The 12356-nt window shown below is 45.7% G+C and overlaps 2 protein-coding genes across 6 annotated transcripts in view; one reads left to right on the forward strand and one right to left on the reverse strand.

The window, feature by feature from the left end:
- LOC112343266 (probable disease resistance protein At1g15890) overlaps positions 1 to 9934 on the reverse strand; it is a 31235-nt gene extending 21301 nt beyond the window's left edge. The window contains exons 1-2 of the mRNA XM_024666428.1: positions 9481 to 9934; positions 9141 to 9398 (exon numbers count right to left, since the gene is read on the reverse strand). Coding sequence (XP_024522196.1) covers positions 9141 to 9398; positions 9481 to 9818 — 596 coding nt within the window. The 5' untranslated portion in view covers positions 9819 to 9934. The remainder of the gene's footprint in view (positions 1 to 9140; positions 9399 to 9480) is intronic.
- Positions 1351 to 5832, forward strand: LOC9645417. Of its 5 annotated transcripts, none has more exons than XR_002991210.1 (11): positions 1351 to 3274; positions 3328 to 3433; positions 3485 to 3608; positions 3828 to 3941; positions 3997 to 4249; positions 4305 to 4475; positions 4537 to 4630; positions 4683 to 4810; positions 4858 to 5158; positions 5312 to 5564; positions 5622 to 5832. XR_002991210.1 is itself a non-coding variant. In XM_024666445.1 (3 exons), exon 1 carries the CDS (start codon positions 2446 to 2448, stop codon positions 3073 to 3075), a length of 630 nt encoding a protein of 209 aa, XP_024522213.1. In that variant the 5' UTR covers positions 1351 to 2445; the 3' UTR covers positions 3076 to 3274; positions 3328 to 3433; positions 3485 to 3734. The 5 variants fall into 5 exon arrangements, 1 of the variants encoding a protein (XP_024522213.1); XR_002991209.1 differs by having other exon boundaries at positions 4861 to 5158; XR_002991211.1 differs by having other exon boundaries at positions 3501 to 3608; positions 4861 to 5158.
- Positions 9935 to 12356: the final 2422 nt, after the last annotated feature.

Consider the following 12356-nt stretch of genomic DNA (forward strand, 5'->3'; position numbering starts at 1 on the left):
TTCATATGACAATATTCTTTTGATAAGAGCATAGGTTGTGCTGTTTAACAAACATATGATGTTTTTGACTGGAACTTTTATGAAAAAATTCCCACACTTCAATAAGAAAATAAACAAATTTATATTGTTTTTATTTGCTGCAGAATGTCCTTTTTTAATTCTATATGAATTGGGATTGTTGGTTACAACTTCCATACATATAACATATAAATGTTCTATTGCAAACACCTTTACCACATATTTAATTCTTCCTTGGATCCTCATAATATAATCAATTGCCACTTCTATAAAATTGTCTTTATTGTTACTTCTATAGTAGTGTCCTTATTGTGGGCACCTTCTGGAAATTTGTGATAAACTACATCCAAAACTAAATAAAAGTAATTCCAAACATTGTTATAGTATGGCACAATACAAACTTCTCTAACTAGAGCATCCATTAGTAAGATGCAAATATGATTAAACTGAATATTCCCTAAAACTAGAATATGAGAACCTATGTGGTGATATTTCATTAGAGTTCTTCTTAGTTCATCTACATAGTAACTGAGAAAAAATTATTAGCTTCTACCAAAGAAATAGACAGATAGACAATTTCTCACTAGTAGTATTTAACACAAATAAAGATTTCAATTGCACCCCTAATCCCAATTAAGAATATCTTTATAATTTGAGTAAAATATATATCACTTGGAAAACCATATAGTTATAAGCATGAAATATAATATGATTATTACAAACCTACCACCATAGTTGTGTTTTGCTTTTGCACTATGATTTTAGCATGTATTGCCACAATTTTTAATTCTTCCTCTTTCATGACATTTTCTTCAACCAAATTATCATTAGGTAAACTATTCATCACTCATTCCAACATCACTAATGACAAATATAATGTTCTCTCACAAATCATATCCAAACCCATTTGCTAGATTATATGGTTCTGACTTTCCCCCCAAATCCACTCTATTATTTGTCACCGTGCTAACTTATGCATTTTTAGTGAGAGTAAGTGTTTGCCTATGCTTATAGAAAGTAGATTTGGTGAAAAAATAACCTTTTGCTGCCCTTGTTGCAACATATGATAGACAACAATAATTTTTCTTTCCTTTTTGATTTAGTTTGGTATGAACCATTGAGATGTGTCATTTTCTAGCTAATCTAGTGATTCTAATCCCCAGACAAATATTACAATCAACATTACAAGGCAAACACATTCTTGCAAAACTTGTGAAACTTAAAAATACACGATTATCACATATTTTTTAGTGTTTTTAATGTTGTCAGCCTTGTGGTTTTTTGCTGCTTTCTTTCAAAAACATAATATTGTTATAAATATTTTTTTTGAGGTATTTTTCAAGTCCTTATTTAGCAAATTCATAATGGAGGTAGAGATAAATTGCCCAATCCGTAATGCTTTTTGGGATTGGGCCTATAAGTAACATTTGATAAACATAGAACATAGGAAGGTTAAGGCTTTTTACTTGCATTTATTGATAGAAGTTTTTTTCTGCTGCTTGTGATCACTGAAAGCGTTGATCTTGGCCTGGATGTGGTGCGCCTTGTTCTCCAGCGTTTCAATGTTGGCATTGCAGTCCCATATCTTCTTAGCAGGGCCCAGAGCCAAGCCACACAAGGCGCTTGCCAAGACGCTTGTCAAGGAGCCCACAACCTCCATGGCTGTAGACCTACAAGTAAAGGTTGTCTCCCTCCCAGAAAGAAGCACAATATTAACTCTTGACCTTGTAGATCGGAATTCTTCACTTTTTTCACAGCTGTGACTCACTCACTCTAAGAGATTCACAGTGAGCACCGCAACGATCGCTACATCGCTCGCAAGAAACACCTCTATTTGTACAAACAGACAAACGTGGAGCACGTAAAGTACTTGTGTCTTTGGCCTAAAACGGGCATCTTAAACGCCATAGCCAGAAAATGGACGGCGGAGATCTTTTGAGCAAGAACCCTAAGCCCCAATTTCTCTTGGCGAGGCGGCGAGAGAGCGATGGCGCAGAGAGATGCGACACGCCCGAGAAGAACATCGTCTTTTCTCTTGTACGGCGTTGATCCAGGCGAACGGGAATAGAGGGCTCCTCTGCCGATCTTTGATGGGATCCGGGCGATCTTGTCACCGACGTCTTGAAAGATCTTAGATTCTATCCGCAATCGCCCAGTCAATGCGATCCTGGCGATGGGTGCTCCATATCATTCTATTCCCGCCCGGACGTGATCTCCAGGATTTGCGAAGAAGAAGCTCGTCGATCAGATGCGCGATGCTGGCGCGCAATTGATTGGGGCTTCCCGCTACATTTTCCCGCGCTATCGTCTCTACTTCTCCATTCTAGGGTTCTTTCTTGGAGGCGACGTAGGTTTTCTATTGCCCGCGTGGTCGAGGAGACGGCGCTGGGGGGCGGCCTTGATCGGCGTTCTGGAGCTACACAGGTAATGGGGCTCGAAATAGGAAGAGGCTCCAGCTTAAGGCTCCGACGAGCAGTGCCAAGGCGAGGAGCCCCAGCCAGCGTTACGGTGACAACAAAGGCCCCTGGGGCAAAATGTTCCATCGGCAGTGGATCGCCAAAAACTCCTGCAAAAGCTGAGGCTTCTAGGACAGCAAAAATTGCCGAGGTGAGCAATGATAGTGGAGCAGAGGATTTATATGATTCGGGAGTAGAAAGTGGAGCAATCGATGGTGGGGAAGAAGAGGTAAACAAGATTATGACTGGAGGAGGAAACGATGCCGAGGTGGAAAGAACAACAGTGGTGGAGAGCTCCATTGAGACTGTCAGGAAACATGGCGAGGCTGTTTCTAGCGCCTTAGCTGGACTTTCAATCAGAGGTAGTGCCTTGACCCACGGTAATCCCGTTAAGATGAAAGCTGGTTGTGGTTCCGTGAAAGCTGAAGCTTCGGTTTCGATCGCAGCTGGATGTGATCCTATGAAAGTAGATGGATTGGTGAAAATGGAAGCTGGTTTTGAGTCTGCAAGAGTCGAAGCTCTGGTTGGCTCGGTGAAGATGGACCCTCGTTATGATACTGTGAAACTTGAAACTCCATTCGGGGGTTGTTTTAGATGTTGAGAGGTGGTGGCTTCTCCAAGAGACTGAAGTTGCCGGGTACTCGACGTCCAGGGGATGCCGGATTCGTGTTGGCGAGTTCATTTCCTTCAGTTTTCCCAAGCCTGAAGCCGAAAGTAAGAAGAATTTCTTTGAGCACAAGAAGGTTCGGCCGAAAGTGAGCTCCGATATTGTAAGGTTCTTGACAAAAGCTTCAGGAGAGGTACGTTTCACTTGACTTGTTTCTTCGTTTTACTTCTAACCATTTGCTCACAGATAGAACGGCTTCCAGCCGACTGCGCCAAGTGTTTGATACCTTTGGGAAGTGCAAAATGGCACCAGAGGCTCTTTCTCTTATGAGCAGCATAGTTCTCCATTTGAGGTAGAGTTTTCTGTGTTTACCAGAGACGTTACGTATATGATGTGCTTGCAGAGTTTATATCAACAAGTCAGAAGCCTTACGAGGAGGGGGTTGAGCGCGGATTGAAGCTTCTGCAAGCTATCTTGAAGCCGGTAATGCTTCGAAGAACAAAAGATTCAACTGATAAAGAAGGAAGGTAAGCATTTTTTTCTTTGCACCGTGCCTTGTCTTGTATTCACTCACAAGTTGGATAATTCTTGTTCTCCGACCGGCTCAATGTGAAGTTATTGAATGCAAACTATCTGAGCCTGAACGTGATTTTTATGATGCCCTTTACCACAGATCTAAGGCATGAAGAACTTCTCTTTCTTTTATTTTCTCTTTTTTGTGAACACGTTTTTGCGTTTGTGATCAGGTAAAATTCGATCAGTTCGTTGAACAAGGTAAAGTTCTCCATAACTATGCCTCGATCCTCGAACTGCTACTTCGATTACGGCAAAGCTTGTGATCATCCTTTTCTTGTTCTGAGGTAGAAAATGCATCCTCTTATGTCTGAAGTTCCTGACGTTTTCTTCGTCACGCAGCCGTGGCGATACTGAAGACTTTGCGGACCTGGGAAAGCTGGCTAGACGTTTCTTGGACAAGAATTCCTCCCAGGTGCCTTCGACGGCGTATGTCAAAGAGGTGGTGGATGATATTCGTAAAGGAGAAAGTGCTGAGTGCCCAATTTGTTTGGAGATGCACGCAGTTCTTACACCATGCGCTCATCGAATGTGCCGTGAGTGCCTATTGAATAGCTGGCGTACTAGCGCCGGAGGTCCCTGTCCAATATCCGAGGTAACATATTGTTTTATTTCTCGAGCTCTTTTCCATATCCATAGCTATCATGCAGGCGTTCCTGTACGAAATAGGAACTCATAACTGTACCAAGAAGTAATCCAAAGTCGTCCAAAGTCGAGGCTCTGCTGCACCACCTCCAGACGTTAAGTGAGGCCGGGTCGAAAAGCGTTGATTTTAGTCAGTGGACAGCGTTTCTCGACTTGTTAGAGATACCATTGAAAAGGTACGAGCGTCTTTCCTTTTGTGCTTTCTCTTTGTTTGTGTTTCTAACAATGCACTGCCAGGAAGAACTTCTGTTTCGTCCGCTTGGACGGAACACTATCGCAGCGTCAGCGAGAACAAGTGCTCAAAAACTTGAGCAATATTCCAGCCGTGGCCGTAAGCTTTTTGTGTTGCTTACCTCCAAGAAACCACTCTATTTTGTGGACAGGTCATGCTCATGCCTTTCTCATGGTACGCGCTATAGTTTTCTTTTTTAGCCATCTTCCGAGTCGAGAATGTGGACGATCGAGCATCGGTCAGACGAAGAACGTATCGATCAAGCGATTCATCGTCAAAGTAAGCGCCACTTGAAACTCTCTTTGACGTTTCTCATGTCTCTAAAGCAGGATCGAAGCGAGGAAGCAGCGATTGATCGCGGGGGCTCTCACAGACGAAGAGGTGCGAAGCGCTCGAATCGAGGTGCTCAAAATGCTATTTAGATGAGAAGAACTGGATTTTTTTAACTTATATCAGTGTACATAGTTAAAGAGGGGAATATGCTTCTAGCATCGGCGCGTATATTCTTCGGATAGTTCAATGTGTCATGGATGTAGGAGCTTTGGGTACAAGCATTTCTAGGTTTCTTCGCGGCTATGGCGGACAGCGAAGGAGCAGGCGATCGCGTCGCAAGCGGCGACGAGCAAGGTATGCATGCTAGGATCGCCTCGAGAAGCAGCAGCAGCGCCAGCGCCGGCGCCGCGCCGCGATTTCGCTGGCCTAGAGAGCCGGAGTAGCCGATCTAGATTCATGCAAGCATATTATCTCTAGGAAATTGAGCTGAACGCTGAGGCTTTGCAGGCGATCGCGTCGATTCCTCTGGTCTCCGCGGCCGGGGCGGCTAGAAAGCCGGGGCGCATTCTAGAGTTTCGGGGTTTCTGGGGCGATCAGTCATGTAGCGGGTAGAGCCGTTGGTGCGGCTTTTGAGGAGTCCAAACAGAGGCTCCATAATCTAGATGCTTTGGAAGGAGAAGGCGTGACGACCTCTCTAGATCTTGAGGAGCTACAAATTGACGGTCACCGTCGTGAGGGTAAAGCTCCACAGTTTTACAAGGTTTGTGCTTGCTTTTTTTCTTTCTCTATTTTCATGTGTTTGTATCTCTGGTTACAGCCGAAGGAGAACCGTTTCAGGACCTCTGAAGAACTAAAGGTATGCATATGCATATTCTTAATATTGTTATGTTTTCCATGTTTTACCATTTACTCTATACACCAGATTTTAAAATACTCAAAACCACGAGAGTAAAGTAATATCCTGAGAATACGATTTGTAAGAAAAACAGAAACTGTGTCTTCTCCAAACGCTGCTGACGGCTTGGAAATCTCTGTTTTTGTTTTTTGAGTGATGCAAAATAGTGTAGCATTTGCGCAGATCGAGAACCCAATCGATGTCCACTGAAGGAGCAAGGTTTAATCCCAGAATGTTATCTGGAGATCCGGCCGCTCCTCAAGCCATGGTGGAACTTTCGTACCTTTTTGGCAGCATAGGACTTTGAGCCTGGGAAATAAGCCAAGGCCGTGATCGTCTGAACTCAATTGGGGCCACACTACATCATCATGATCAGCGAGCTCAAGAACCTCCAATCCTGGAAGGGATGCAATGGATGATGGAATATCTTCAATCCCAGACAAGTGCACACGTCTTAAAAGAGTCATCTGGTCTGTTGGCTCAAAGAATTCATTGGGGAGCTGCCTCATACAGCCCTTCCACCAATATAATATGAACAATTTCACCTTCAGCTGTGATCTCTCGGTTGGCATCAAGAGTCTCCTCATGTAACCTTCTACTCTCAGTCCATCAAGGTCTTTGGGGAGTTGTGTCACAAAGAGAGGCAAATGCTCCCATGTATTATCAGGAGCCAGATAGAATCTTAACCTCTTCAGGTTTGGAAGACTTGCTGCCAAATCATCCTTGAACTTCGACTGTGCAATGTGCAGATTTCGAAGCTCCAGCCATTCGAGGCATGGGAACGATCCATCCAGACTGAAGAACTGGATACCACTGCAGTCTAGTTGAAGTTGTTGTAGCCGTTGAAAGCCCTTTAGCCAAGACAGGTCTTTCATTGTCTCATTGTTTCTGATCGTTAAAATTTGTAGCTGTGGCCATTCAAGGCTTTCGGCATTGTTTTCACCGTCTTGTACCCCGTCAATGGTAAAGTCCTGAAGCTGTTTGGAATTCTTAAACATTCGCTTCCAGTCAAGTTTGATACTCGATTGCACGCTAATGTCACATCGTCTTAGATTGACAAGTTGCCACGGGCCGGTGAAATCGCCAAAGTCCATGGTCTTTGCACTCAACTGCAGTTTCTCAATGTCCACTAGTGCACCAAGGTTGTGAGGTATTTTTATTGTTGCACGTTTGAAGTCTAGCTTTAAATCTCTTAGCTTGTGTAGGCTTGAAATTCCACTCAAATCCATAGCCACAGCTAACTCCTTACAAGATTCAAGCTCCAGATGTTCGAGGCATGGGAACGATCCATCCAGACTGAAGAACTGGATACCACTGCAGTGTATGTGAAGTTCTCGTAGCCGTTGAAAGCCCTTTAACCAAGACAGTTCTTTCATTGTCTCATTGTTTCTCATCCTTAAATATTGGAGCTGTGGCCATTCAAGGCTTTTGGCATTGTTTTCAACGTCTTGTACCCCGTGAATGACAAAGTCCTCAAGCTGTTTGGAATTCTTAAACATTCGCGTCCAGTCAAGTTTGATAGTCGATACCACCCTAATGTGACATCGTCTTAGATTGACAAGTTGCCACGGGCCGGTGGAATCGCCAAAGTCCATGCTCTTTGCCCACAACTCCAGTTTCTCAATGTCAGGCTGTGAGGTATTTTTATTGTTGCATTGTAGAGTTTTAGCTCTAAATGTCTTAGTAGGCTTGAAATTCCACTCAAATCCACAGCAAACTCCTCATTGGACTTAAGCTCCAGCTCTTCCAAGTTGAATAATTGGGGCAGTAATGCAAAGTTGAATTTTCTGATCTCATTGCATTTCAAAACCTTCAGTGATGTCAAGCTGAAGAGCGCATCTGGGAATATTGTCGTCACAAATAAAACTCGAAGGTCAAGCACTTGAAGGTTTCTCAGCTTGGATATGCTCTCTGGAATAAAACGGACCAACTTAAAGCATCTATTCACGCTCAATACCTTGACATTTTGGATGTGATCTATAATAAGACTGTCATCCATTACTTTACATCCATCGAGAAGCAAGACATCTCGCACATGAATGCCAGACAAAAAGCTGCTTGTAACCTTCTTTCCAATGAATGAAACTTTAGAAAATGTTGCAGAAATCCCAGGTGGACAATCATAGCCAAACAGGCATCCCTTCTCGTGCTCTTCCTGGGGTGGGTACTTCCCTTTCAAGATTCTTATGCACAGCTTGCGTACCATATCGTGCACAGTTACAAACTTATACCATCGAATCTGATTCTCGAATCTGAATCGATCATCAGTTGTCTTCACTAGGCATCTTCGTTCCAGTTCACTAACAATCTGCAGAGGCGAGAGTTCTGACCCAACCGCTATCCAACATTTTCTCAGATCATCAAACTCGATTCGCCGATCTTCTGGAAACGCAGCCACATAGAGAAAGCACTCTTGCAGCTTTTCATCCTTATTAGACAGCTCGTCATAGCTAAACTTCAAGCGCTGGAACATCCGCTTCTCAATGTCCCCGTCATTCAACAAATGCATCTTCTGATAGCGTTCTTCCCACACCTGCGTCCCTTCATTCCTGTGGACAGCCATGGCACTGCCAATCACTTCAAGAGCTAGAGGGAGACCCTCACATTTGCCAGCTATTCTCTCGGCAACTTTCACAATGTCCGGATCACTAGGTAGTGAATCATAAAAGGCAAACTTCCAAAACATCTTTTTGCTCTCGTCCTCTGATAGCTTATGCACAGGAAATACCTTTGCACCCAGCTTGCTCAAAATGTCTTCCTTTCTGGTTGTTACCAGCACCCGGCTGTAAGAGGACAGCCCTGCTATAAAATCCAGTCCCTTGGCCAAGCTCATCTCCCACACATCATCCAGTATCAGCAAGACACAAATTCCACGAGCAACATTTTGTGCCAAGTGCTGCACATGCTCAAGGGTGCCTGCATTTTGGGCCCTCTCTTTCATGCCGCCCCAGTCAAGAGCGTTGAGGAGCTGGGCCCTGAGATCATCCTCCGATGCATCTTTCTTGACAGTGATCCATACAATGTTGTCATGGAAATGCTGCCGGACCCTCTGGTCATTGTTCACGAAGCTTGCAAGGGTGGTCTTGCCACATCCTCCCATTCCCAGGAGTCCAAACCATTTCCCCGGGGCTTGTGGATCCAGGAGGGCATTCACCACCTCATCCAGCTGCTCCCCATGGCGGCCAAACATGTCGTTGGCCTCGGGAACACCACGCCGTACATAGTTTACGAGACCTCTGTCTTGTGGACAACTCCGTACGGAAAAGCTGGTGCTCGGCTGTATCACTCTCAACTCTTCTCGCTCGTACCTTTCAATGTGCGGGAGGAGATCGTTCTCGCAAGTGCGTACCAGCTCCAAAATCGCGCCAGATCGCTTCTCCCTGCGCGACAGATCCATCTTTTAGCTCCATTGCTTCAAACATGAATTCGAATAAGCCTTACTGTGATCCAAGCAGCGCTTGCGCCTTCTCAGTCCATTCAGTCAGTTCAGTCAGCCACGCCTCAGCCTCACCAGAGTAGCGGAAATCTGGATTCCTGTGCTTGGGAGCATTAAACTTGTCAAGCGTGGCCTGGATTCTGGATGCCCTCTTCTTTAGCTCCTCAATGTGGACATTCAGCTCATGCTCGTGACCCTGGATCTGCGACAGGAGATCGCCGTAGGCACTTAAGGACTTCGCGATCTCGTTACTCCGCTTGTACCTATAGGAAGTGGAGAAGTTCAACCAGCTGCCTGCCATTTGTACACACACACACACAAAAGATAAAATGCTACTGTACCCACCGCTTTATGGGGCTCCAGATCCTGTTGTCGCGTGATCCCAAGAGTGCTTGTGCCTTGGTGTTCCATTTCCTGACACGCTCCAAGCATTCCTCGGCCGCTTCAGAGAACATAAAGCCAGGTCCATTTCGCTCCTTGTGGCGACCGAAAGCGTTGATCTTGTCCCGGATGTGGGGCGCCGGATTTGTTCTCCAGCGTTTCAATGTTGGCATTGCAGTCCCATACCTTCTTAGCAGGGCCCAGAGCCAAGCCACACAAGGCGCTTGCCAAGGAGCCCACAACCTCCATGGCTGTAGACCTACAAGTAAAGGTTGTCTCCCTCCCAGAAAGAAGCGCAACATTAACTCTTGACCTTGTAGATCGGAATTCTTCACTTTTTTCACAGCTGTGGCTCACTCACTCTATGAGATTCACAGTGAGCACCGCAACGATCGCTACATCGCTCGCAAAAAACACGTAAAGTACTTGTGTCTTTGGCCAAAACCCTAAACATCGACACGCCCGAGAAGAACATCGTCTTTTCTCTTGTACGGCGTTGATCCAGGCGTACGGGAATAGAGGGCTCCTCTGCCGATCTTTGATGGGATCCGGGCGATCTTGTCACCGACGTCTTGAAAGATCTTAGATTCTATCCGCAATCGCCCAGTCAATGCGATCCTGGCAATGGGTGCTCCATATCATTCTATTCCCGCCCGGACGTGATCTCCAGGATTTGCGAAGAAGAAGGTCGTCGATCAGATGCGCGATGCTGGCGCGCAATTGATTGGGGCTTCCCGCTACATTTTCCCGCGCTACTTCTCCATTCTAGGGTTCTTTCTTGGAGGCGACGTAGGTTTTCTATTGCCCGCGTGGTCGAGGAGACGGCGCTGGGGGGCGGCCTTGATCGGCGTTGTGGAGCTGCACAAGGTAATGGGGCTCGACACTCCGGGTTTTAGAAATAGGAAGAGGCTCCAGCTTAAGGCTCCGACGAGCAGTGCCAAGGCGAGGAGCCCCAGCCAGCGTTGGTAAATCGTGGACGACAGGGAGCTCTAGATGTACGGTGACAACAAAGGTCCCTGCGGCAAAATGTTCCATCGGCAGTGGATCGCCAAAAACTCCTGCAAAAGCTGAGGCTTCTAGGACAGCAAAAATTGCCGAGGTGAGCAATGATAGTGGAGCAGAGGATTTAGATGATTCGGGAGTAGAAAGTGGAGCAATCGATGGTGGGGAAGAAGAGGTAAACAAGATTATGACTGGAGGAGGAAACGATGCCGAGGTGGAAAGAACAACAGTGGTGGAGAGCTCCATTGAGACTGTCAGGAAACATGGCGAGGCTGTTTCTAGCGCCTTAGCTGGACTTTCAATCAGAGGTAGTGCCTTGACCCACGGTAATCCCGTTAAGATGGAAGCTGGCTGTGATTCCGTGAAAGCTGAAGCTTCGGTTTCGATCGCAGCTGGATGTGATCCTACGAAAGTAGATGGCTTGGTGAAGATGGAAGCTGGTTGTTTTAGATGCAGAGAGGTGGTGGCTTCTCCAAGAGACTGAAGTTGCCGGGTACTCGACGTCCAGGGGATGCCGGATTCGTGTTGGCGAGTTCGTGTCCTTCAATTTTCCCAAGCCTGAAGCCGAAAGTAAGAAGAAGTTCTTCCAGCCGACTGGTGATACCTTTGGGAAGTGCAAAATGGCACCAGAGGCTCTTTCTCTTATGAGCAGCATAGTTCTCCATTTGAGGTAGAGTTTTCTGTGTTTACCAGAGACGTTACGTATATGATGTGCTTGCAGAGTTTATATCAACAAGTCAGAAGCCTTACGAGGAGGGGGATGAGCGCGGATTGAAGCTTCTGCAAGCTATCTTGAAGCCGTTAATGCTTCGGAGAACAAAAGATTCAACTGATAAAGAAGGAAGGTAAGCATTTTTTTTCTTTGCACTGTGCCTTGTCTTGTATTCACTCACAAGTTGGATTCACAGACCAATTCTTGTTCTCCAACCGGCTCAATATGAAGTTATTGTATCCATATCCATAGCTATCATGCAGGCGTTCCTGTACGAAATAGGAACTCATAACTGTACCAACAAGTAATCGGTTTCGAATAAATGTCGAGGAGCAGTGGAAGGAGTCGTCCAAAGTCGAGGCTCTGCTGCACCACCTCCAGACGTTAAGTGAGGCCGGGTCGAAAAGCGTTGTTTTTAGTCAGTGGACAGCGTTTCTCGACTTGTTAGAGATACCATTGAAAAGGTACGAGCGTCTTTCCTTTTGGTGCTTTCTCTTTGTTTGTGTTTCTAACAATGCACTGCCAGGAAGAACTTCTGTTTCGTCCGCTTGGACGGAACGCTATCGCAGCGTCAGCGAGAACAAGTGCTCAAAAGCTTCAGCAATATTCCAGCCGTGGCCGTAAGCTTTTTGTGTTTCTTACCTCCAAAAACCACTCTATTTTGTGGACAGGTCATGCTCATGCTTTTCTCATGGTACGCGCTATAGTTTTCTTTTTTAGCCATCTTCCGAGTCGAGAATGTGGACGATCGAGCATCGGTCAGACGAAGAACGTATCGATCAAGCGATTCATCGTCAAAGTAAGCGCCACTTGAAACTCTCTTTGACGTTTCTCATGTCTCTAGAGCAGGACTCGGTGGGGGAGAGAATGCAACAGGTCCAAGCGAGGAAGCAGCGATTTCGCGAGGGCTCTCACAGACGAGGTGCGAAGCGCTCGAATCGAGGAGCTCAAAATGCTATTTAGATGAGAGTCCTTAGCAACTTATATCAGTGTACATAGTTAAAGAGGGGAATATGCTTCTAGCATCGGCGCGTATATTCTTCGGATAGTTCAATGTAGGTTTCTTCGCGGCTATGGCGGACAGCAGGCGATCGCGTCGCAAGCGGCGACGAGCAAGGTATGCATG

The sequence above is a fragment of the Selaginella moellendorffii genome, unplaced genomic scaffold (assembly GCF_000143415.4).
Source record: "Selaginella moellendorffii unplaced genomic scaffold, v1.0 SELMOscaffold_141, whole genome shotgun sequence".
NCBI classification, from domain to species: Eukaryota; Viridiplantae; Streptophyta; class Lycopodiopsida; order Selaginellales; family Selaginellaceae; genus Selaginella; species Selaginella moellendorffii.